Raw genomic sequence first — 27,685 nt, 5'->3', positions numbered from 1 at the left:
GTAAAAACAATAGCAGCTTTCAGCCTGTCTCCATGACACAAACATGAAATATCAGACATACAGTAGTAGTTCTTCACAGGTTTTTTTATTCGATTGCGCTGCTTTTCCATTGTTTTTTCTATGTAAACATGGACAAGCCTGACTGTTGCATTCGTGTCTCTTGCAGCGTCTCATGCATGAAACAGCACTCTAAAAACACTGCCACGTCGCATCTGTCAACACAAAAACGCATTCTGTGTGAATGGCACCTAACGATATGAGCACGTCACTCGAAAGTGGCTAATCACGTGCGCAGACGTGCAGTTGGACCGTTCTTTTCTCTTTACTGTTATCACCAGCATATTGTCAAAGTGTCTAATACTAACGTTTGGTAATACTTCTATTCAAAATCGCAATTCCTCAATTTCTAAATAATAAAATCGTGGCAAAACATTACATTCGAATGAACCTTCTGGGGTCGACAAACGCATCGGTGCGTTTTGGTGCATTTTTTTAAATAAAACCACGAAAATCACCCAGCCCTAATTGCACCTCTTCAGTATGGAAAATTGATAGGGTTGCAGAACAGGATCTCCAACAAACATATCTGTAATTTTGTTTGAACACCCAGTTCCGGTGTGAGAAAAGGGCACTGGAGTGTAAACACTCGCTGACAGGCCGAAGCCTGCCACCACAGCCGGCCGCTCTGCAACCATAGCAATTAGGGCTTTAATAAGATGAGAATATTGCTGATAAGAATCAATTAGAGGCCTTTTAACTGAGGAAGAGCTGAGAGAGTCCCACTCAGCTTAGATCAACACACTCTCAACTCTCACAGGAATCAATCAGGGACAATCTGTTTTCCTAGTTAAAAATATTGAATCACCTCAGAAGCCAATACATCAGGCCTCTCAAACTAGCGGCCCAGAGTTTATCCTTAAATCTGACCAATAAACAAATTTTCACTTTATCCATGTCGGCATTTAATATTACATTAGAGGGCTAAAATACAAATGTCAACACAATTTTCAAAAAGTAAATATAAAAGAACACAAACCTCTCGAAGCGCTGATCAGAGCCAGACGGCACTAAAAGGCAAATCAGATGTTTACTCAAGAGCGGTTAAGAGTCTAGACCAGGGGGTCTGAGGGTTTTGGTGGGCATGTGGCTCTAAAATTAATTAGAACTAGCGCAAGAAAATGTGTGCAAATCTACAGAACATTCCCCACATCAACATCTCTGTACTTTATTGATCATCAATAAATGCTCCAGCTGCCAAGATATGAAAAATTCATATTTCAATTTTGGAAAGACTTATTACCCCACTTGAAATAAGAAGACCATGCACAACAATTGACCACATTGACAACTGAAATTATTATCTAGCTACACTAAAGCTTAACTGAATAAAAAGTTTCAAATGTTTGAAACTCTGCCCTCAGGATATGGCTTTCTGATTAGTGCTGTCAAAAGAAAACCGTACAAAAAAAAAAATAAAAAAAAAAATAAATGAAAACGTCACGGTACCAGGTTTCTGTAAGTACCCGGTCAACCCAGTTCTTGATGCGCGATCCAAAAGCTGCGCAGATGCGCCCTCTTCATAAAAGCACTGAGACGTGGTGACATCAAAAGGAGGAAAAAAACACTTTAAAGACCGACACCTGGATCAAATGAAAGTTCTAGCAGGTAAGTTTCAATTTAATATTTAGATCTTCTGTTATGAATATTATTCCATATTTTAATTTAAATGTCGGATTGAAATAAACATGGCCGTCATTAGCGGAGTTAATCGTTAGCATAAGCGTGGCTAACGCTAATATAATGAGCATTAGAATGAAGTTCTAACTATTAGGGTAAAAAAAAAAAATTACTATTCCTATAACTATTAGGGTAAAAAAAAAAAAAAGCACAGGAGGACATGATGGTATTTACTATTTTTACACACCAGAGGCTTTTCAATGAACTGTGAATCTAAAATATGCGTGTTAGAGAAAGTACAAATGGTCAAAAAAGCAGTTCTGGGCTCTTTTTTTTTTAGCTAGTTATTTTTTATTCTTGGCTGGATAACTAGCAGGTTTTAAAAGCCCTTTAAAATTAAATATGTACACAGTTTAGATTAAATGAAAGTACCGTCAAATTTTATCTCCTGTATAGATTTTACAATAAGATACCAAACACTTGATCAATCATGTTTGTTCATTGTGCATTAAATAATTTTAACAGATTGAACCTCTGATTTTATGTATTAGTAAATTTTGAAATTAACCCTAAGAATAATTGCTATATAACTATTGTCTATTGATAGGTCATGTTATCTAACAAATGGAATCTTATTGTAAAGTGATTTTAATACTAGTTTCCATCTATTTGATATACACTTGTCTTAAAATATATGCAATCTTATCTAATTTTATTATAAAAGCCAAGGTTTGTAATTTACTGAAATGTTATGGAGTCAATGATCTAATGTTGCATTTGGTCAGACTCAGCCCATTGCTTTACTTATATTATATTTTCCTTTTACAGCTGCAGGCTGAGGAAGATCATGAAACACACCAGCAAACCCTAAAACAGAACAGTTTACAGTTGTTTTTCAGCAGCAGAAATATGACAAACTTTTGGGTGAAACTTGTTTGCTTTTTTTTCATACTTTTATTACTTGTGGAAAAACTTGAAACAATTTTAAAATAAGTATAAAGAATGGCATTGATTTTTGTACAGTTTATTTTTGTTTAACTTTAATAAAAATAATGTGGTTTTTAATTAGCATGTTTTTTGTTTTTTTTCTTTGGTATCAAAATTGGTACAGAGAACCGTGGATTTTCACCGGTATTGGTACTGAATACAGAAATTTTGGTACCGTGACAACACTATTTCTGATGCAAAAAATGTTTGGGGTACTAGGTTTCACTAACAAGAAAGTTTGATATATGCCTGGCTGCAAGAACAGCATCTGAAACCTTTTTGGTTATCCCTGATTAGAGCAAGACCTGTTTTTATCTAGTCCTTCAACTCCATCAAAGGCTCACTTGCATCTTGAGGTGGGTTGATTATGTGCAATTTTGCAGATGTTTTTATCTGAAGTCCAGACACACAAAAGGAACAGCCCACATGAAAAACCTGAATATAAATGTTTTGATCCATTCCAAATTTTTGCTTTAATGTGACCTAAAAAACAGTGCAGAATCTTAAAGATAGGGATGGGTATCAATACAGATAGTAGTCTTTTGGTAATTATTCATTCAAAGAAGAGTAATTAATTTCAGGAATCAGGCAACACTGGTCCTGATCTATATATGTTTTTGATTCACTAAAATTCACCTGCTCATTAGAGTCATTTGTTCGTGAACATTCAGAAAGACCTATTTTTACCTAGCTGACCTACTCAAAGTTTTCCTATTCTTATAAAAAGGTCACTGTATATATGTCTGAGCTCTGTACACATTTGCAACCACCGTGTTCAGTTAATGGCGTTTGGATTCAGATATGGTAATTCTGATGAAGCCTGTCAGTAATAATAGCTACAGGCTAAAAGAAGATGCTGTTAATAGCTCTGGTTTCTCTTTCCTTTCTGCATGCAAACATTAGACTGATGGAGATAATGCCAGGGTATGTATTGCCTGCGGTAGTTCAGCCTGTCTCATCCTCATTCTCTCCCTGACTCTCATTAAACATACATAAACCAGCCAGTTTACTCGGAAAAGGCTCTTTAGAGTCGTCTGACATGGTTTCCTTTTGCTTCTGATCTCTCAAACATATTGATTATAGTAAAACAATCACCAAGCATCTGAACATCCTTCTCCGTGTCTACAGTGTGGAGGAGAGTGCCGTCTGTCTCGCCTCTCCTCCGACTGCTCTTGAAGTGACTTGCTAAAGAGAGGCTGAGGGTTCTTCTTCCTGAGAGAGAGAGAGTGTTAAATCAAACCCTTTGAGGAATCACACAACACCACCCACATAGCAAACAGCTTAACAGAGCAACTCACGGCTACCATTATTGACATGACTGTGTTACATCCTAATTTAACTCTGCCAGAGTTAGAAGAATGTACAGGACACACACACACGCACACACTTCACTTTGCAAACAGAGTTTTATACAGAGGACAGTGAGTGATGGCATTCACTTATGTCTGATTTTATGTGTTGCACAGCACACAATCAAATATCTCCAAATCTCCCACAGATGATGATCTACACTCGTCTGACATAAAGCTTTTACCTACTGTCAGTCAATCAGACAGACAGCCAAACAGCTAGACAGATAGCTAGATGCACAGATGGATAGATAGAGAACAATATAATGAAATAGAAAGAACATTATAAAGTACTGAGTAAAAGGTGGAACAATATATAGATTGATGAAATAGTAGAGAGAATAATAGAGATACACTATATTGCCAAAAGTATTGGGTCACCCCCTTCTAATGAACATGCTTGACTACTTTAGTAATTTCTATGAGAACAAATCTTAATGTTAAAGCATATAAATGATATTCTAGGTAATTGTGTGCTTCTTATTTCAATTCAATTTTATAGCAACAGTTTGGAACATCTAACATGACAGTGCCTCTGTGTATAAGACACGGTTCAAAAAGACATGATTGATTCAGTCAGTGTGGAAGAGCTTGACTGGTCTGCAGAAAGCCAAGTCCTGATCCCAGCTGAACACCTCTGGTGTGACTTTATATGCAGACCTTGAGCCAAAAACTCATCACCAAACACCAATGACTTGTACATAAGGGTACTGTCATTTTAGACACGTCCAAAACTGTTGCAACAGAGATGGAATGGAATTATGTTTCCATCTTTGTTGCCACAGTTTTGTTAGTGCCTTTTTCTGTTCTAAAGAAGGGGGTGTCCCAACATTTTTGTCCTTATAGTGTCTATACAAGTCATTGGTGTTTGGTGATGAGTTTTTGGCTCAACTGATTGATACTATGATTTTGTAGTCATATAGCCTAGTATGTATGATTTTATAGTAGCTGTTTTGATTCTGTAGCCATAGACTCACGTATGCTTTGTACTACAAAAGGATGTACTTTGTACCATAAAAAATTATATTTTATATCTGAGAAACTATTATTATTTAGCACGCTATTAAAATCTATTTTTGAACAGAGTAGGCTATTAATCATAAACATGTTCTAAACATACTTAGACTCGTAGCATTCATCATGTTACAGTGTACTCTCATATTACTTTTATTTTATATAGAGCATGAAAACATCATCGCACCGTAAGAAATTTAAATACAATGAATTGCCCATCAATTTCAAACATTGTAGTCTGGAATTACAGTTTGGGAAAAAAACAACTATGATTTTGTAGTCATATAGCCTAGTATGTATGATTTTATAGTAGATAAATAATCTATCTATAATCTAGAAATAATGAGTTAGACGGGAAAGACTGAACATCGCGTTGGTTTCATACGGATTACTTCACAAAATGTTTGTTTTCGATAAGACTTACTTCATTTAAAAGTAAACACTTCAAGCTTTCTATAGAGATAACTCCCATGTTTCTGTGTTAAGTATTTGCTGAGTTACACTTCAATTTAGTGACGTGTTTCAAAAAGATGATCGCGGAGATGAAGACAAAGAGCGCACCCTGTTTGTTTTCTTTTTTTTTCAAAACCACAAAGTTTTGTTGTAATCGTGAGTGTACACCCAAAAAAGTAGACACAGTTTCGATTGATGCATAACACTTATTTGTGTGACCAAAATCAACTGATAAATCGTTGATAAATCGCATTCGATTATGAACACCATTTTGCGTGGCTTGTCAGCGAACTACGGCTCCATGTATTAAATGCCGCTCCATCTGAAAGCAGGTGATGGAGATTTACCGCTAATCAAAGAACCGGCTTTACTGACGAGATGCGCATGACAAATCACATGCGATTAATGGTGCAGCCCTAATATATATATATACACTGTATATATATGACAGATAGAGCGACCAATAGACAGAATGAACGTTAGATAGAATAGATAGGCAGAGAGAACAACAGATGAATAGAGAGAATGATAATACAAAGCGGGTTTCCATGTGTGGTTTCAGTAACTTACAGAGATGCAGATATGAGCTGTGTGTTTATAACTCAAATGTTTCAATCTCCACCCAAATATAAAAGTTGCTGCTGGTTAGCGAATATTTGACGGAACTTTCGACTCGATTAGACTTGATTGGCTGTCTCAAAAAAATAAGAATTTGCAGTCACCATTTTTTATATTACTTTGGTCACTCTCAACAAGAAAAACAACAGAAAAAAAGTCTGAATTCCAGTTGATTTGTCTTGGTGCCAGCAGGAGACAGACGAGAACATGTGACCTGCTGATGTGTAATCGTTATGAGCGTATCTCTTCACGGCTGTCTCTCTGCTCTGTCTGTGTGTCTGACCTCTGGCTCAGGTGCACCCCAGGGGACATTATGTCTGTGAACTATGCGAATAAAATGGCGTCCTGTCGTACCCATCCCCGCACGACGGGCGTCAGAGCCCTCCGTCACCCGCTAAGGTCACAAACAGGCCCAGCTCTCATTCCCGGCCGTGCGATGATTTCATCCTCAGGCTGAGATGCATCATTCAGTGCCTCTCGGGGAGCAGATGGCAGGATGAGAGGGGAGGGGCCGTTTTCCCCAGGAACGAGAGGACCGATCTCTCTCTCCCTCTCCAGAAAGTGAGATTCTTCATCTTCACTCTGCTTGATGAGCCTTTAAGAGTCTTAAATGGGTTTTTGGCTCTGTGGCTCCACAGGAAGTGGCCCACCTGAGTCCCAAATGTTTCTTCGTTTAAATGGCTGCTCTATTATCAGTGTTCAAGTCATTTCGATGTGTGGATCATCTTGGGGTTCTTTTCTCATTGGCCAAGTTAGGGGTCTCTGAGGAGGTCCGATGGAAAGCTGACAACCTTGCCTTCTAGAGCTCATTTTCACCCGATCATGCACAAAGAAGTGTCTTCGATGCAGAGCTGGGCCTCTGTTGGCCTAACACAGCCAGATTTTTGACAATCAGCATAAAGTCTGGTCTAGTTTGCAGGAACTGCCTAATTAGACAAGAAACAGCATCTAGCCAACTAGTCAAAGAACGCAGCTCACGTTTTACTGATCTAATATCTACTCACGGTTGCACAGACAATATCAATGAAATTATTAGGAAATGTGTGCAATCTTTGTGGTCAGACTTTATATCTATTTAAATGTAGTGATTATTTCACAGAATATACAGTTATGCTTGTGGAAATCTCACATGAATGTTTTTCAAAGCCACAAACCTCACAAGTGTTGGAAAACCAATGGACCAAGTTTTTCAGCTTTGTCTGAAAGCCAAAGTGGGCTGCACATACAGTCCACAGACAGAAAGATGATGAGGTCACATGAGAGAGAGAGAGAGCGCAGGTGTGTGTAGGTTTTAACTTCCATAGAACACAAATCTCTCCTCACAGGGTGTCTCTCTGTAACACCATGTGACTCTTTTGATGGACACTTAGCCAAAACAGTTTTGTAATAAGACTATATTTCTCTGAAGCAAAGGAGTCTTTCAGTATTATTGTTATATGCTATTAGAGGCAGAGAGGGATATTTTATCAGGTCCACAAGGTTTCAGTGTATAAAATTTAGTTTACAGCATCAGTAAGAGCAATAAAATAAACTCAAAATATTAACAAAAAAACTATCGTAGAACCTCAATAATATTACAACAAAAATATTTACTATTATTATTAAATATATTTATATATAAAACAATCAGATGAATATATATAAATATAAACAATTATTTTCTAAATAAATTATTTTATCATTTAAAATAGTAAGCACTAATAAAATGTGCAATTAAATCAAGTGACATTTTTATGAAAATAAATAGGGTCCATTTTGGTTTATGTCTTTAAATTCTGTTTGAATGGCATTTATGCAAATGGAACATGTTGGCAATGCACTTTTATATATCTGTGTATCCCAGTTAATTAATATTTTTACCGGTCAAACATTCACCCCTTCCTTTTCTCCAGGCAGCTGTGAGAACAGACTGCCAGAACAGCATTTTACTGAGGACCGAAAGAGAAGAGGAGCACATTCGATATGTCCTCCCGTACAGGCCGAAGCCCAAATTCAGCAGTGGACAAAAAGGACTGTGCAAACACAAAAAGAGCCGGTGCCGAATTTTAATTAGCCACTTAAAGAATGAAAGATTCTGCTCCCAGTTGCCCTTGCCTTCTTAATGACAAGGAACTTTGAGCAGCTTTCCCAGGCACTCCGCCAAAACACTCAGTCTATTCTATTCTCTCTCTCTCTCTATCTATTCTTTAATTAATCTGCTTTTCTCATTTGTAAGGTTTTGTTCCAGCAGCTTCACTGTTTGTGCTCGGTGAAAGAGAGAATGACTCTTCAACACAAGAGAGAAAACTCCAAAACTGTCTCTCTCTGCTCTATTGTCACTCATGGCATCCTCTCTGTCAAAACCATCTGTTCCTAGAGACAATGGTGTCATGTCTGTGAAAAACGGCCCAATTCAGGGCTTTATTTCATTAGTCGTAAAGCTTAATGTGGCTGGAATGCTCTCAAATATCTGAGCTATGCTGCTCACCAGAAGTATCCAAGCTAGTACATACTAATGAGCAAGTGTGTTAATTTCACACTGGACATGGTGATCAAAGATTCTTCTAACTAATAATTTTACCCAGAATCCCAGAAAGCAAAAAACTGGTTCAAATAGCTCAATATAATGTTTAATGACACAAAAATGCCCCATACAATCCTCAGGCTCATGACCAACCACACTATCAACATACAAGTGGACACAGCAGGTAGATTCACTTATACTGATAATCAGCGGAAATGAAAGCAGAACTCAAAATGCCCTTAACCGCCAGCCTCTCATTATCACTTTAATTAAAGCATCTTGGAATCTACAGAATTTCCTGTATCGCTAAAGGTCTCTGGGAATGAGGGGAAGTGTCTCCTGGTGTCTGGAAAGAATGAAGCAAAGATCATTTACACAAGGATTCAACACTTTCTTTAAATTCATGGGTTTAAATGTCAGAATTGTCCAGAGGGCTCTTTCTCTCACACACACACACACACACACACACACACACACACACACACACACACGCACACTTAAAAACACGAAGGCTATTTTTGCATTTACAAGTTTATATTTTAATACTAGTTCAAATGTATTTTTATTTCTGTATAATAAAAAAATCAGTTAAAATAGTCTTCAAATCAAATTCTAATTTAATTTGAACTAAAGCAAAAATAACAATTTTAAATTTAATTTTTATATATTTTTAAAATAAATTGTAAATAAATGTTAATATAAATAAAAATAACAATGCTGATTCATTTATTTGTTTATTATTCATCAATAATATTACATTGTTAAAGTCAGCTGACAGTTTCTGGCCACTTTGTTCTGTAATTCCTGTCCCTCTGAAGTGACTGCGGCAGCATTCATGCCAACTAGACTGATGATACATCTTCACTCTCTCTGTCTTTCTGTCTGTCTCTTTCCCAGCAAGTGTGTTAGCCGTGCCCTTAGTGTGAGTGCAGGGGTCAAATCTTCCAGCATAAATCAACATGGTCACTTCAGTCCCTTGTCTCAAAACAAAAGAACATACAATCCAGTCTCTGAGATGATGAATCCCTCTAAATTATTGTTTCTGATGTGGGCTACAGATAAATGCAGGTTGCACATGACTCATCGTCTCACAAAGCTGACACGACTGCAGCTAGACCTAAATTATATCAATTAAGAATCACCTGACTTTGACTTGGCACTATTCTCAGACGAGTCCTGTGATATTTGCAGCTTGTGAAACAATGCATGAACAAACAGGCATGTGGGTCAGAGAGAAGCTCTCAAAGTACTCTCAAACCCTAAAGTGAGCCTCCACTGTCGAAGACAATATTCCAAGAACCTTCATGTAGGCTAAGATATTTCTGTTACCTCTGCTGTAAATTCTATCTATCCATCTATCCATCCATCCATCTATTAGGGATGTACTGATTCACTCAACTCACGATTCAAATTTCTAAAAAAATTTCAACAAAATGAGATTGAAGACATATACAGTAAATGAAAAGGTGTCCTTTTATTAAGCTATTGCTACATGTTTCTTTGTGAAACTGAAATAACTAAACTGAAATTATAAAACAAACCCCAAATCAAATAAATAAGTTACCCAAATAAGAAAAACTCTTCATATACACAAACTAAGGCTCTCTGTGCTCTTTCCATTTAAAATTAGAGGCAACCACTGCATTTTAATCAAGATCCAAACAAAGATGCTGCATACATGCAGCATGAGCAGTTTTTAATCTAAATTAGACTGTATAATTTCGAAATTTGAAGCAAAAACAAAATGGTCTGACTTTAGTTTTGTGAAACTATATGTAAAACATATCCGAACGAAACCGCAGACGAGCTGAATGAGATGCAAATTCACTCTCAGCCAAGCAGGTGGCTTCAAGAAGTTAGGAGCACCGAAAACTTTTTTGGAGCACCCACTGAATATTAAGGAGCATCACACAACTGCCAATTGTGCGGAAGGGCAGGCAACATCCTGATTATTAAAAGCTTCATCAGTTGAACCTGATCCTTAATTCTTCGATCTTTCATGGCCGATTCTGATTGCTGACGCTTTAGGAGTGAATAAGCTGATTCTGATAGCCGATTTAAAAAAAATAATAATAATTATCTTTCTTTCTTTACTTTTTTTTTAAGCAAGATTTTAAGCAAAATTAAAATGTGAGTACATGGACAAGATATTTATTTGCTCTATTACAGGCTTTATCTGTAGCCATTTAAAATTAGAGGCAACCACAACATTTTAATCATGATCCAAACAATGAAACCAAAAAATTATAATTTATTATTTTAACATCTGAAGTGAAAACAGAATGGTCTGACTTTACCTTTGTGAATTTATGCTACATAAAACATCTGCACGAAACAAATGCGGGCTGAATGAAAATGCAAATTCACTCTCTGACAGCAGGTGGCGCTTATGGAACAGGCAATGTAGCATTTCCTTGGCTACCACTGTAAACAAAGCAGCGCTGCAGTGCTTTGTTTTTTATACATGCAATATACAGAGGCAAGATGAGAAGAAAATGTCATTTAAACTTTTCTCAAGACAGGCAGTTCCCCTCAGAAATACATTCATATAGACCCCCACTCCCAATTCAATATTTAGGATTTCCTTTCTATATTTCGCGTAGTGAACGTTGAGCTTGCTACAGTATTTTCTTTTCTTTGTGTCCGTCTTCAGTGTGTCTGGCTTCTGTTGATGGCCGTTTACATACTTATAATAATATTTGTAATATTGTAAATGTAAATTTGTAATATTTCCACACAAATGACATTTTGGAAAATTATTTCAATGCAGTTTGTGCAAGTCCGGAAAAGACATCGGCTGAAATAAAACAAAACCGGTCAGCTCCAAGTAGGGGTGGGCAATATGGCAAAAATATAATATCATGATTTGTTTTTAGAAATATCACGATTTTATCACGATTCTTTGTCATGTTGGTTTTACCATTTTGTCTGAGCCGTACAGCCAAACTAATTTCCCTATTATAAAGACAAAGCCTTTCAAGGTAACAAAATATAAAAAACAATGGTTTATATTTAGGGCAAAGTGGGCGAAGATAAAAATCTGTCATCTTGTCATTATTTTATCTTTGTTATTAAAAAATAAGAACCAAGATACACATTACAAATACACATAATATAATAAAAATAAATAAATAAACAAACAGCGTTTAATTTTCAGGTACAATAGGCATATTTAGCAGGAGCATTCAACTAATTCCTATTAAAGTAACTGTATTTTTTTTTTCAGTCAAGAGTAGTGATTTTTTTTTCTCTTTGCGTTTTGTTGTTTTAACATTAAAGAATAAAAGTTATGTCATCTGTCTGTCAATTCTGTCGTAGTGTTTTATATTTATACCATCATTTACTCACTCAAAATTAGTATTAAACCTGAATGCGTTTCTTTTTTTCTGCTTAAAATACATGCTATTTTGAAGAATGTGGAAAACCAAACAGCTGCTGGTTGACAGTGACTTCCATAGTATTTTTTTTTCCTACTATCAAAGTCAATGTGGACCAGCAACTGTTTGGTTACCCACCTTCTTCAAAATATCTTATTTTTTGTTCAGCACAAGAAAGAAATGAATACAGGTTTGGGACAACATGTAAATGAGTAAATAATGACAGAAATTAAATTTTAGGGTGAACTATCCCTTTAAAGACAATCTGCTGCATGTTTAGTTCTGTCCCTTGACCTGCACGTATCTAATATGCAGGCTCACATCTGTTTTTAACTGTTTACTTTAATTTTAGACATAACCAACTGAGTCTGTATGTAAACCTTGTGTGTTTTGACAGTATTAGCTCAAGATAACTTAGTTGAGTAATCAGGCGCTGTTAGACAGGTGTTTTAGTTTGCGCGCTTCGGGTGTACGGGCTCAGAAAAAGCGCACGTCAGACCAGCGCGTGAATGAAAGGTTTAACTGACAAGGCTTTAAAACACATGCAGATAATTTACTTTTGTGATTGCGAATAAGTGCAGTGTTCGGTGAGAGTAACTCTACCGCTGAGTTAACACTGTGAATGTATGTGGCGTTGTACAGTGCATAGAGACGGAGGGGCCAGAACTGCAGCTGATAGAATGTGTGCTGTAGCCCGATACTACGATATTTCTTCAAAAGCAGATCGTGGAGACATTTTTATCGTCCACGATCAAAAATTGTCATATCGCACACCCCTAGTTCCAAGTTAGCTCCCTGTCACATACTTTGCAGTAATTCGCGAACGTCTAGCAGAGAACTGAAGAGGTCGCACCACAACAATTCTTTGCACTCACACAAATGCTCCCAAATATATTTTAGGGTCGCACAGATTACATTTCGGGAGCATATGCGACCAAAATGGTTGCAATTTCGAGCCTTGAAGCCATTATATTGACGTCTTTGCACAGCTGAACATTGATTGAGCAATATTACAAGAGACAGGATACAGACTGTAAAGTTGTACTCTTTCTTTTAACTTACCTTTGGATGTTTAGTCATGTTTATTTTGTGCTGAAACTGGTATTACTGTGGAGGAGATGATCAGTTCACGTGCGCCTCACGCTCCTGCGTCTGTTGAACTGAGGCGCTACAGCGATCTGTCACTCCACATTAAACCGTGCCAAAATGGCATTTATTGTTTGAATACTGCAATACAATGCACAGAATTTGAAATCAGAGACCTTGTTTCATATTAAGAGTACCAAAGCACAATACTTACTGCAATTTATTGGATGGGAAGTGCCCTTCAATGTTGCATCCATTAACTGCAAAACAGGCTTGGGATTTAAGAATCGATATCGTTCCATAAAAATGAGAATCGATTTATATCGAGATATCAATATTTTTTACCCAGCCTTACAGACTACTCTTTGATTACTTTTAGCCTAACTCATTTAAAACATTGATTTAAATAGGACAATATTATATCATATTGATATTACAACGCAAAGAAAATATATTTGTTGTTATTAACAGCATAAAGGGAACTAAGCAATACATTTCAAGGTTTCCCAAACTGGGGTTTGTGAAAGAAATGCAGGAGGTTTGTGAGTTTAATGAAAAGCTACTAATTAAGTCAAAAAAAAGTCAAATTATTATTTAAATTGTACATTTTTGTTACTTGATTGTTATGTGACTTAATTGTTGTATCATTTTAAAATAACATCAAATCAAAATAAAAAGACATTTACTTTAGACATTTTAAGGAAAATTTAAAAGATTAAAAAGAACTAGAGAGAATAAATAAATTCTGAATACTTTATTGCTATTGTATGAATATATGTAACTATCAATAAAAAAGTAACTTTCTAATTGAGTATTTTAAAATGTAATTTAATTACAATTTTTGGAATCTGATTAGGTAATTCAGATGTGGCTCCATGTGATCAGTTACTACTGATCACATGGATCGCTCACATCAATGAGTGGGATGAACTCTAAAAGTGCTGTTCTTTTTATTTGGTAAAAAATGTTGAATCACCCAATAATAAAATGTGACATTCTGTAGTTTTGTCTCATATTCATCTTTTAATCATATTTGCAAATGTCTTGACTCCACAGCCAACAGAGCAATTTTGTCTTTACTGTTCCAATATTTTTGGAGGGCACTGTACATGCACATATACGTGCATAGACACACACGCACTGAATGCAAGCATTAGTCAATTATGAGTGTAATATTAGCCAATAATGTTAGTAAGGATAATCCGCGGATGGATACACAACGAATAATCAAGTCAGACAGTTATGTGTGTGCGTGATCATGCGCAGCGCTCGTGCTTTCAGAGCTGCGCACTCATTTAAATCTCACACAATCATATTCATATATCGTTGCCGTCTTCCACGTGTAGTTCTTTTGTATATACTTTTGTGTATTTCTCATATATTCTGCCTGTCCCCGTCAGTTCCGGAAGAATTGCAGCCTCGCTAGTCTCTACCTTCGGTACCATCGGTACTACTGAAGAAAAACTGGCAGGATTTTTAAATGTTTATACCGACTTGGTACCATAGTATCGGTTTTCGTGACATCCCTAATTACTATGCATGGCAAAACTAAGTCATTTATTCCTGTTTTCTATAGTGTGTAAGAATGTGTGTGTGTGTGTGTGTGTGTGTGTGTTTAAGTACAGTGGCCAATTAGGGCAGCCCAAAGAGCTGTGAATAAACTCATACACAGTTTCACTCTGGAAGACTTTCAATTACACTGGCAAATGCTCACACACATACACGGGCATCTGGGAGCTCAAACCATGAGCCATACTGAAGTGCATCAAACTCTCCTCTTATTCCTCTCTCAACACTCACATTGTGTGGATTGAGGATAATGGGTGCTCATGTGATGGGAGATGTTGCCAGTCTCTATGTGTGTGTGTGTGTGTGTGTGTGTGTGTGTGTGTGTGTGTGTGGAGACACTAAGTTCAGGCTGGTTAATGAAGCAGTCTGTTAGTGCTAACGATGATTACCTCTCCCCGCCTAAACATTCCTTCACTGTAATCACCACACACGCACACAAAAAATGGTTCAGGTAGAAGTTTCAGAAATTAGAGACTTGCACCAGTGATCCCCGTGGAACAGATCAGTTAATTTAGAGAGGTTAGAGATTTGAATGGTTTAAGATTTGAGCTGCTAACCAAACTGGTCATTTCAACAGAGCAAGGCAGTTTTCCAATATCAGTCTCCTTTAAACATCTGATCCTTCGGTCACAGAAATTATTCTGCTGAATCATAGACATCTGCTGAATCAAGACATCTGTGTCCCCACTTCTTTATCATTTAAAGACGTAGCTGTTCTTTCTGGTCGTCTGCGCTCCCTGTTAATGAATGTAGATCAGCGTTTTTCATCATTCATTGGCTCTGGGTACTGCTGGCAACGATCAGCAGACTTGTCACTGAAGTGTGTGTATGATTGACTCCAGGCACATTTACTGAAGATCAGTAAACACAGTCGGGAGAACAGAGCAAAACAATGCGCTCCAAAGAAAAACAATTAAAACAACAGCTAATTAATACAGAGCACAGGCACCACTCAAGATAGCATTATGATTCTGCACACACATGCTAATTATAGCAATAAAAATAAATAAATAAAATAAAATAAAATAAAAATACAATCAAGGAATAAAAGGCGCATATTATACCATATTAATTATATCAGATTTCTGCAGAGTATGTGAATAAATTCATTAACAATAAATATCAATAAAATATAGATCAAATACTATAAATACAGCATTGGATGTATCCTAAATGAAGTTTATCAGATTTAATAAAAATAAAAAAATCCTCAGCAACCTCCACACCACACACACACACACACACACTTGCACATACCAATTAAAAGTCAAATTTAAAAAATAAAAAGCAACACAAATAAAATAAGACATGCTTTCAGGGATGTCTCCACAATGAGGTTTGTCAGATTTAACAAACTTCTAGAAGTAGTTGTTTTTTCCTTAAAAATTTCATCCTCAAAAAGTATGGCGATATTAGAAACACGCACAGTTTAAGTGGGGAGGCTGTTCTTTAAAGGTCACACAAGCACTTAGGCAGCAAGAATAGTCAGAGACCATCTCGTTTCTCTCTTTTGCCAAAAGTTCCTTCAGGTCGAAGACAATCTAGAAGCTTCCCACCTTCTTGACACACACACACACACACACACCTGTCAGCATGATTAACTGTATGACTAATGATTTGAAGCACAGAACAGAAAGCAGAAAATTAATGAAATGATCCAATTGTGTTTGACGTTAACCCTTAAAAAGGAGAGAGCAGAACAAAATAAAGGGGGAAAATGACTAATAATAATAGTAAAATGATTTTAAGCATGTCGGAGGAGCCTGAAGTTCATCTTTTATCACTGAACTAAAGACCCAGATTGTGTGAACAGCTGTTACAGCACAAAAACCTGGTAAAGAAATGCTAATTAAAAGACGTGTTGAAACTTGCTTTCTCTGTCTGTTCCAATAAAGCAGCAAGCAATGAGGACATTTTTCAGATAGAGTGATTCTCAAATTTTAACCAATTAAAATTTGTTTTTATATTTTTCAATTCACATACTGTAAAAAGCACAGAATCATCTCTTTGTGTACAGAAACTTCTTGTTGATTAGGTACCTCTGCTCCAAACCAAACCTTAACTACACACAATGCTACTACTGCTATTCACAGCAGCACACAAAACTCAGTTGCAGGGATCCAGGTCATTAAAACAACATGAGTCAAGCAGAAAATTTGCAAAAAGAAGCGAAAGATACAGGCAGAGATAAAGTTTATTGATTAAAGCCACAAACAGAGTCAAATCTCCCTCTTTTTGTCAGCCTCATTTCGTTTGTCTGACTTAATTATTTTGATGATCATATATTTTTCTTATCATTTATGATGATAATCACAAAAGATCCTAGAGAGAAAAACTGAAAAAATTATGACCCTTTCGGAAATTTTTTTTTTTAAGAGGATTTGTGTAAGGAAATGGACATGAGAGGTCAGTAATCAGTAAAATGCTACAAAAAATCTAAGCTGAGAAGAGGCCATTTACAACAGAACAGGAAGGTGATATGGAGAAAGAGTGAACTGTTACTTACATAAAGCATGTGTAAAATTACATCATACAAATAGAAAATAAAAACAGATAAATATCACATCTTAGTGTGGGTTCGGGTTATGAGTAGAGAGGGTTATGAATTCTTTCCTCAGATTGCCTTTAGCTGAGCTGCATTAGTGGGTCACAGGTCACCGCAGACACAGAAATGAAACCTCACCCGCAAAATTCACTATAATTAAAACCTTTCCAGAGTCACAGGGCCACAGACATATTGAAGCTATCTGAAATGTCTCCCTAGGCAGAAGATCCCATGAGAGAGAGTGTTGCATCTGCAGATTCTCCATGATTAATTTGATCATAGCATTTGAGGTCAGTAAAACCAAGGATGCACTAAATGAATCAAAAGTTACAGTAAAGACATGCATAAAGTCAAAAGCGTTTTATAAAAAATAAAAATAAAAATAGCAGCCCAAATGTTTTCAGCATTGATAATAATAAGAAATATTACTTGAGCAGCAAATCAGCATATTAGAATGATTTCTGAAGGATTGTGATACTTGAAAACTCAGCTTTGTCATCACAAGAATAAATTAGAATTTAAAATATATTAAAATGGAAAATATTTATTTTTATTTTGATCAAATAAATGCAGCCTTGGTGAGCATAAGAGACTTCTTTCAAAAAAAAATAAAAATCCTACCAACACCAAACTTTTGAATGGTAGTGTAATTCACACAAAGAAAACCCTGTCATCACACTACCCTCTTATAATTTCAATCCCTTTCTGTCGTCTGTGATACACAAAAAGACATGATCAGTAAATTATGACTTCAATTTCAGTGTGATCTTCAAACAAAGCTATTGTACAGCTTCAGAAGAATGTAAAGAACAGGTCATAATGGCTACTTTTATGGTGATTTTTGGAGTTCGGCTTCTGGTCACTGTGATGTGTGTCAAAATTTCACTTGTTGTGTTCCACAGAATAAAAGAAAATCATTTTCTTTCTTCTGGAACAACAAGGGTGAATAAACAATGTCAGGATTTTCATGTATGGGTGAACTAATCCATTCATCAGAGGCATTCAAATAGCAGGAGACAAATGAAGCATGAATGAATGAAAAAATATGAGGTTACTCAGGGCCAGATACCGTTTCTGAGCTGTGTGTGTGTGTGTGTGAGGTCCTTCTCAGCATGAATTTTCTGATATTACAAGAAAGAGCTGTGTTTACTCAGGATATTTACGCAAAAAATCTTACACATACAAACACCAAAGCGCACACAAGTGTGTTTGTTCAAGTGTGGAAAATAAGAGGCTTTAGACAAAAATCCTCCTAATCTGGAGCAAGATGTTAATTCATCCACTCTGGCTTAACACTCTCTTTCCTGTCACACACACACAGGACAGAGGAAGAGGGAAAACAAGGACATAACTCTTTGTCTTTTAAGAGGACAGCCTGTGGGTGGAAGTCATCTCAGGAGAGGCTCAGAGTTTATGTACCAAAGTACGTGAGCGATCAAACCATAAAAGGTAAAAGAAAAAAAATTATCCGCACTCAGCACATACTCACTCTGAGAGATTCACAATGAAGCCAATTAGATTTCAGTTCTGTCAGTTCAGTTCATATTCTAAAGAGAAAAACACTAAACGTTGCAAGTTAGAGTTCAGTCATAACTTTATAGGCAAAAGTGGATTAGAGCTAGTGATCGACCGATATTGATTTTTTTATAACCGATACCAATTATTTGCATGTCTATGTGCCCGATAACCGATATGCAGAACCGATATTTATTTACTGTTATAAAGTAAATAAATGACTGCGTGAAGTAAGTCCATACTTCACTTTGGTTTTACCTCCTTTCAGTCATCTTAACAAAAAATGTTTTGAGAATTAGCAGTCTTTCATGCAGGGCTCTAGACTCATTCTTCCCACTGATCTCACTTTTGCGCACGAGCACATAATTTGGTTGCAATTTGTTTTTTGTTTTTGCTACAACATTTGATTAATCAATGCATGCTGATGAACTTTTATCATAGTTTATAGTTATATGGTAACGAAAGTTTTCAACATTCAACTCGTTCTTTTTCATCGGTATTATTTGTGATTTAAATTTTGTGAACAGGAATTCCTTTTTTCGTGCGCTTTTTACTTTCAAATTTGCGATCTTGGTGTCACATTTTACAAGAAAAGATCATTGTCTGTTTTGCTTACATCTATACACCTTTAACTTTTTAAGACTAAAACAAAAGATGGATTCATTGTTATTCTTAATTAAAAAGCGCAACAACAATAAAACAGTACGTTGACAATGACAAACTCTTACATAACATTTATCAACAAAAACGAATAAGACGAGGCATGGCATAGGACACACCACATGCTGTACTATATACCTAGTATATTACAGAATGTTTAGCAAACTCTGAGGAAGCAAATAAATATTAATATATATATATTTTTTTTTTTTTTTTTTTTTTTTTTAATTAAGGAAAGCAGCATAACCTGAGGTAAACAGCAAAGATAACAAGCTTCTCAAAACGAAAACAAAAAGAAAAGTAAAACTAAACTGGCTATAGCTGACAGGACTTGCATGTTTTTTCTACAAGAATACCACCACGTTCACCTTCTCTGGTTTAAGAAGCGGTCTTTTACTTTAGTTTGAAAATAAATCCATCCGTTGCGCTCCATCCGCGACACGCACCTTCGTGCTCGTGCTGACGCGGCGAGTATAAACCAGGCTCTACCCACTAAGCGCTCGTGCTGAAAGCACCTCTCTTCACGTGATCAGTGAAATCTGACTCCTGCTATAATGTGCTGCGGCTGGCAGCGCGCGCTGTATGAACAGCAGCGCAGACCTGGCACTCGAACAAATGCGACCACGTCAAATTTTAACTCGCAAACAATTACCATTTTGGTCGCAGTCTAGAGCCCTGTCATGTTAAATGTAATCTTCGTATTACAACAATAAAAAAAAAAAACATTATTTATAAAAAACTTTAGCAGCAACACTAATATTAGCCACTAATATTACCCATCATAAGAAAAATTGTCTAAAACATAATTATATATTGATAATTGACTCAAAAACATAAGGCATAGCAAAACAGTTTGTCAATGTTAATTAAATGCTGTGATGCTTAAAGGGATAGTCCACTCAATTAAAACTGTCATTTACTGATCCTCACGTGGTTCAAATAACCAAAAATACCTCACCTCAAGACTAGCAATGTGCGCTAACAGCAAATAGTGTAAATTGATTTCATAAGACTTTAAAATACTTTAGAACAGTGTTTAAAAAAACTAAAAGCACAAAAGGCAGATCATTCTCTTTTCAGAAGCACTGTTAAGAGCACAAGACAGTTTATGACACTTGAATTTCATTGCTCTTTCAGTTGAGGAGCTGCTGTCAATCACAGGTTGGTCATAGTTCTCTGAGATTTCTCCAAAAACACATGGGCCAGACAGATACCACTGGGTATCATGGGAGCACTGGCCTGTTTCAGGATCAGTATCAGAGCCAGTACGAGATCACCACACAGACATACTCCATTTACAGTGGGATGAAGCCTAAATATCACACAAACATCTGTCTAACGCTAGTGTTGGGCGATATGGTCATTTTTCATATTGTCATATCGCCAGGCGGTGAGATCGCCGATACACGATATTATCGTGCATGGGCTATTTCATATCTATTTGGTGATTTTAAACCGTGCGTGCGTGAGAGAGAGAGAGAGACGGTACCAGTGCCGGTACTGGTTATTGGTACTGGAAGTACCAATAAAAACAATAAAAAGTGATGTAAACAGCCTTAAGTAGGGATAACTGCAGGCTTGCGCAATGGGCATGGCTAAAGGTGTGACTCGTCGACGCATTCCATGCTAATCAACGTATATTCATAATCGATGTAATCGATGACATCAACAAATCACTGCAGCCCTATTTTTAACCCAGTGTTTTTAAGAGTGCATCATCTCAAAAAACAACAGCATACAACTCAACAACGAATTCACAATAATATTGATTATTTAGTAAAACTATAAGTACACTCATTCACTCTCACACTCATTAACACTTTCTAACCTGTTAACCATCGCCCCTGTTAACCTTTCTGAGACTTTTTTTTCCGTGGACGGTCTCATTCTGTTTGTAAAACTGTATGCTACAACACCGTGTTTTTTTTTACCACCAAGACGCTGTTTTTGAGCGCAATTTATTCCATAACGGACGCGAACAATAACTCTCCCGAAGAAATTAAATGTAAACAAAGGAATATTCATCCTTATTACAACGTTATTGTTTTGTTGGACTAAAAGTGCTCGCTGGGATGTTGTTCTGTGGACCCTTACCTCTCTAACTAAACTGGGATTTCAGCAGTGGACGTGTTTGTGACTCGTTATTACAATGATGATGGTACGTACTGCTTTTTTATTCTGCATGCTTTGATGTGTACTGCTTACACAAATGTAGCAAAAACATTCCTTATAAGCTTTCCATCGAAAAACAGCGATCTGTCGTCGATGCTTGAGGTTTAGACCTTCAGAATGATATATAGTTTGTCAAGATTAACTTTGTCCCGTTTCATTTATTCTATTAGAAAACAATGACACATGCAAACAAAGAGCGTTCAGTGCGCCGTCGCTCTGGCAAAGGTTAACAGGCTAATGAAATTAAATGCCTCGTTTCAAGGGAAGATGTTTTTATTATACCTACATATTTGCACTTACTCTAGGCAAATGTATGACTAACCTATACACACACACACACACCGAAGACAGATGTGGTATTATATGGGCCATGAAATGTAAAGTTATGAAAATGTGCACCTGTAACTAAATCGGACAGTTGATTTCAGTGGAACATATATATACAAATACAAAAACTCCAAAAGAATGACATCCTTGCACATTTCTCATTTATATTTTCCTTTTTTTTTATTTAGATCTAAGAAAGAAGGCAAAACATTTAAGAAGTGAAATCTGCATCTAGATCCTGTATTTTGCCATTTTTAAACAGAGCCTGCGAGTCGTTTTGTGGTAGCTGTGGCAGTGAACATCTGCTAATGGTCATTAAATCCATTTGGCTGAAGTTATTACGCATTCGTGTCACTAAATGAAGCCATACACTCAACGCCACACAAGCGGAAACAGTCATCTGTTTTTTTTTTTTAATTACCGGCCTGCTATTTAGAAAATCTCAATGCACACTAAACATCTGCCATGATATTAGAAACGCATTTCCTGTCTATGACCCCACCATCGTTGTATCCTCTGAAAACAATTCTCTGTTTCGTCTGAACGGAAGAACACAAGCACCCTGAGGTGGCAACAGTCTCTCTCTCTCTCTCTCTCTCGCTTGTGTCTGTGCAGGGAGTCGTTCTCAGCGATGGCCAGCTGTGTCTCTGTGTGATGTTCAGAGCTGTACTTGAGTGAACTCTCTAGTACACACTCGTGTATGTTTTCTTCCCTGTCTGAGCACACACCTGCGTGAAGTACATCAGTGTTTGTGCTCAATAACGGCTGCTCCGCTTCTATCCCTCCATTACAATGGACAACAAGTATTAAAACAAAAAAAGTGCAGACTAATTATCAGAACAGACCAAATAGATTTAAATGGTCTATTTATATATTGAGAATTCAGAAACCCTTGTTATTAGCGACACCTGTGGCTGTTAAGTTCACTGCAGCAGACAACTGAAGTGCTCACATAACATATAGGAGATGGTTTTGTTCTTACAAACAAGCAGCTTTTCACTTCACAAGATGTTTATTAGACTGGATTATTTGTTGATTACTGTGATGTTTCTGACGGCACCCATTCACTGCTGAGGTGTGTTGAGCAAGTGATGTAATGCTTAATTTTTGAATATCTGTTCCGAATAATAAATAAACTTTATATTTTTAATGGCCTGAGCGTGATTCCATTTTCAGAAAATGTTCATTTTTGGGTGAAATATTTCTTTAATTTGATGTGAATGAGAATAGGGTGCCGGGAGAATAGGGTTCTATGATGTGGAATGTCACGGAATTGACCAAATTTTAGATGGATACATAAAAAAAAATAAATAAAACAGTATTTTTTTAATCAAATAAATTAATTAGAGATGCTTTTGATTATTAATATTTAAAGAAACCATTCAAATAAAACGGAATTTGAGAAAAAAGTAAACATTTCATAGGGCCTTAAAACTTTTAATAAATCGCTGTTTAATATTGCTAGTTTCATGACTTCAATTAATTAGACATTAATCTTTGATTAATATAATGTAATTTAACCATTAAAAACTGAAAAATTTAAATGGAAGAAACAGAATTTGGAAAAAGAATAAAATGGAATTTGGGAAAAAGTAAAACATTTCAAAGGACCCTAAAACAGGCTGTAAAGAGCAGAATTCAAAAATGTGCACTGTTGTTCAACTGTGGTTTCATTGGCTAAACAGATGACACATTGAAAACTTCTTTCTGCAGTGTTTTCCATGAAGAAGTAAAAAAAGTGTAAAAAAATTTTTTTAAAAAAAATTCACCACCTGTTTCCTCCTTTCGGCTCTTAACTGCCACAACGACCCAAAACACATATTCACACAAAATTAGAAACATACACAAACTCACCCTGATCACTGAAGCACACAAAACACATCCATGCAGAGACAACTGAACTCAAAAGACATACACATGAGTGATGGCATTTAAGTCCACTAAGAAATTCCAAACATGTCCAATCGACATGCCAGGCATCAGTTGCTCTCTCTCTAAAGTACCCAGTTCCCATCCGCGGGAGTCTCAGTGCTGCACAAATACACAGAGATAATGGCAGTGTACAGTGGATGGCCAGTTTATTTAATAAACATACAAATCCACCTGAGAAAGAAAGCCTGAAAGAGAGCCTGTTCCCAGCCTGTGGGGAAGGGAGAGAGAGCTGGGAGAAGAGAAAGAGAGGGGCTCTGATTTCAGATGACACAAATCACACTGATTTTTTTTGTGCTCTTAAAATCTTCCATGAGAAGCTAAGACAACGAGCCAGGAGAAGCTAAAAAAGCTTGTCTCATATAATCAAGTCCTGCTCAGCCATGATGATTGTGGCCGTCGTGGTGAATATTTACACTCAGAGTCATTTTTATTTATATAAGCAGACAGGTAATAGTAACAGCCTGCAGTCTTTCATTCGTTGAAATTTCCATAACTATGGCAACAATATCCATATAAAAATACAGTGCAAGTTACCCTTATGTCTAACCACAACAATCTAGCCATACCCACAATTCAAACCCCACCCACTCCCAGTCCAAACAACCCCCCCCCCCCCCCCCTCCTCCTCCTCTTTACTCATCCAATCCCAGCCATAGCCACACCCTCAAACTCCACCCCACCCACACCCATCATAACCCCACGCCTAGGCAGGTTCTAATTAATGTCAGCTACTTGGCAGTAAATGTTTGGATATAAATGCTACTGTAAGTTTCAGCTTCACAGAAAACACCAAAAACAGTTTCCTGAATCAACCACACCGCCTTCACACACCTGTGCCCTCATTTCCAGTACTGCTCTGAAACGAATACATTCGGAGCAGACACAAGCGAGTCTGTGTTTACCTAGGCATGGAAATCTGAAGATGTACACACTGGAATATCAGTAGGGAGTGATGTTCTGGTCTTACCTTTCCGAACTGTTCAAAATACTGCTTCACATCTTCAACAACTGTGCTCGCTGATAATCCACCCACAAATATTTTCTTTGTTCTTGTGACCATCTGGTGAGAAAGAGAGAAGAAAAAAAAAAAAAAAACACAACATGAGCAAATCAAAACACATTCAAAGCAAGCAGACACTTAGATTGCTGACACTGATATATTCAGTTTATGATGTTCATTAGTTTGTTTAAATGTGTGATTACAATCTGCATGTTCACTTTTTTTTTATTAAATACAGAGGAGAAAGAGATCATTAAATCATTAATTTGCCTACATTTCAGTAACAAACATTAAGATTTATGAAATACCAAGTAATAGATCAAGAAATAGAACAGACTTTTTTACCAGATGGTGTGAGAAATCTGGAGAATGAGAAAAATCAAATACAAATATAGTAAAGAAAACTATATTAATGTTTACTGCACCGCTATTTATCTGAATCTGTAGTGCCACCACCAAAAAAAATATAGATATATTTTAGCTGAGTTGTGAGCTAATGAACTGTAAGTGACAAGAGTGAAAAAATGACTGCTGCAAAAACATGCTGACAAAAAAAATGGTAGCACTAAATTTTACAGTCCTATTCCACATGTGCATACTATATATATATATATATATATATATATATATATATATATATATATATATATATATATATATATATATATAGGTAATAACTTGGTACAAACCCTGAAACTACCACTAAACCTAACCCATGTAGTTACCTAATATTATTCTGTACTTTATTGGGTAAGTACACTGCAAGTACAAGTGCACATGCTGTAAAATAAAGTGCAGAACAGAATGTCAATAGAAGTCCATCTGCCAATTTCACAGATTCACAATTAAAACAGAGAAGACAAAATACAAGAACCTGTCTCTTCTGTGCTTTTGACTATCATAATGTCTTTATTCATCTTGATTTGGGGGCTTTTCTCCGTATACTTTATGTTTTAAGGTGATGTTGAGGTCAAAGGTCTGACCTCAGGATGACACATTTGTGTTTGAAGATCTTCCTCTGTAAACAAACTCTTAATGAAAGCTTTAAGAGAGAGACAGTGCTGATTCCAGTCTCTCCAGATGCAACTTCCCAAGATTTCACAGCTAATAATTCTGTTGCAAATCACTTTTCACTGATGCCACACACGTGTTTGGCACCATTAGCGCAGCCTTCCATTCAGTTAAACCTCTGACATGTTTACTTCTGCTCTGACACACATCCAGATGCTTTTCAGCTCCAGTCACACTTAAAAACAATAACAGAGAAAAAAAATCCTTCCTTTTCCCTCAAAACTCAATTAAGGAATAGAGGGAAGGAAGGAGACATTAAAACCTTGATTAATTCCAGAGCTGGGTAAGCACAAAAGATTTCTACAGAGCACGAGGAGAGGTGACAGGAGGAATAGCTAAAGTGCCCCCGAAGAGAGAAAGAGAAAGGCAGGAAGAATCTACATGCACCTTTAGGAAATGTAATAGCCAAATAAAAAGTGCATTAAAATCACTGCAATAAATTACATCATTTGTCTTGCAGCAAAAACAGAAATAGTATTAAATATTATTACAGTTTAAAATAACTGCAGTCATTACTCCAGTCTTCAGTGTCACATGATTCTTCAGTTATTTTTCTGGTGTTCAGTTATTAATAATATTTCTTACTTTTGAATGGTTGTGAACCATGGTCTTCACAAAAATATGAAGCTGATAATAATGAAAAATGGTTCTTAAACACCAAGGCAGCATATTAGAATAATTTCTGAAGGATCATCCCACACTGAAAACTGGCGTAAAGCTGCTGAAAATTAAATACTGCCATTACAGGATTAAATTAAATTTTAAAATAGATTCAAATAGAAAACGACTCTTAAAAAAAAAAAAAAAAAAAATTATAATATTTCACAACGATTGTTTTACAGTATCTTAATATTGTTTTATCGGCATATATAACAATAATAATTATTCCAAACTTCTGAACAGCAGTATTAGCCATAAATGTTTGTTCTATTAGCAGTTCCATCTGGTGATTCTAGCAAAAAGAAATGGCACACTACACCTTTAAATACTTCATAAATCTGTGTATTCTGTCATTGAATGTGCAATAACCACACCCAACAGCCAACACGCCAATCAAGAGTGAAGATGTTGAAAGTTCAAGCAGATACGTGACTGTCTATCTACCTGTCTATTTGCATCAGCACTGGCAGCTTGAATTTGACACTCATTCAGGATGCAAATCAATCCAGTGGCCGGAGAGCAGAGCCTAAAACGAGAGCACATCCACCCAGGTTATCAGGGTTGTTCAGCCTGGATATTTACCAGCATCCCTGTTCTTATCAGCACAGATCTAGCTAATGGAAACAGCAGCTGGTCCTGTTCCTGCAATTCCAGAAGCAGTTTCATCTGCTTCCTGTGACACCTCAGTTCTATGCGAGAGGCGTTTCCCTGCCTGCCACCGATGCTGCCCTGTCTGTGGATGCTTAAGTTTTTAGCTGGCTCTTTATGCTCTGTGACAGGCCTGCCCACAGAGCTGATGGGATTTCTACAAGCACTGCAACAACGCAATTACTTTCACTCCTGCTTTCTCCATGGTGACAACCCGACACGACTGCCTAAATCCTCCTGGAGAAGCGAGAGACAGACAGCACGGTAAAAAGACATCGATACAGGAATAAAGAGAGCTTGGATGTTACACAACTTACATTATTCAGAGCAAAAATGTATAACATGGGTATCAGAGTCCATCGCCTGTTTTTCTCTCGGGGACATACAGGAAGAGGTTTGTGCTAATATGATGTGTTTGCTTATTATTTGTGCAGAATCTGCTTCTGTCACTTATTAAAATGAGATTTGAGTTATGAAGATGTATTCCCAGCTCAGCTCAAACAGGCAGAAACACAGACGACG

The 27,685-nt window shown here is 36.6% G+C and overlaps 1 protein-coding gene across 2 annotated transcripts in view; it reads right to left on the bottom strand.

Moving 5' to 3' along the window:
• The window catches only part of LOC306866126 (RNA-binding protein Musashi homolog 2-like), a 154,465-nt gene that overhangs the window by 84,670 nt on the left and 42,110 nt on the right, over positions 1-27,685 (bottom strand). For both annotated transcript variants that reach the window (XM_079411153.1, XM_079411152.1), the window contains exon 6: positions 24,752-24,844. In XM_079411153.1, the coding sequence (XP_079267279.1) occupies positions 24,752-24,844 (93 nt within the window). The remainder of the gene's footprint in view (positions 1-24,751; positions 24,845-27,685) is intronic.

Source organism: Barbus barbus (genome assembly GCF_936440315.1).
Source record: "Barbus barbus genome assembly, chromosome: 47".
Taxonomy (NCBI): domain Eukaryota; kingdom Metazoa; phylum Chordata; class Actinopteri; order Cypriniformes; family Cyprinidae; genus Barbus; species Barbus barbus.
The sequence above is the reverse complement of the archived record's forward strand: the minus strand, read 5'-3'. Positions and strand labels throughout refer to the sequence as shown.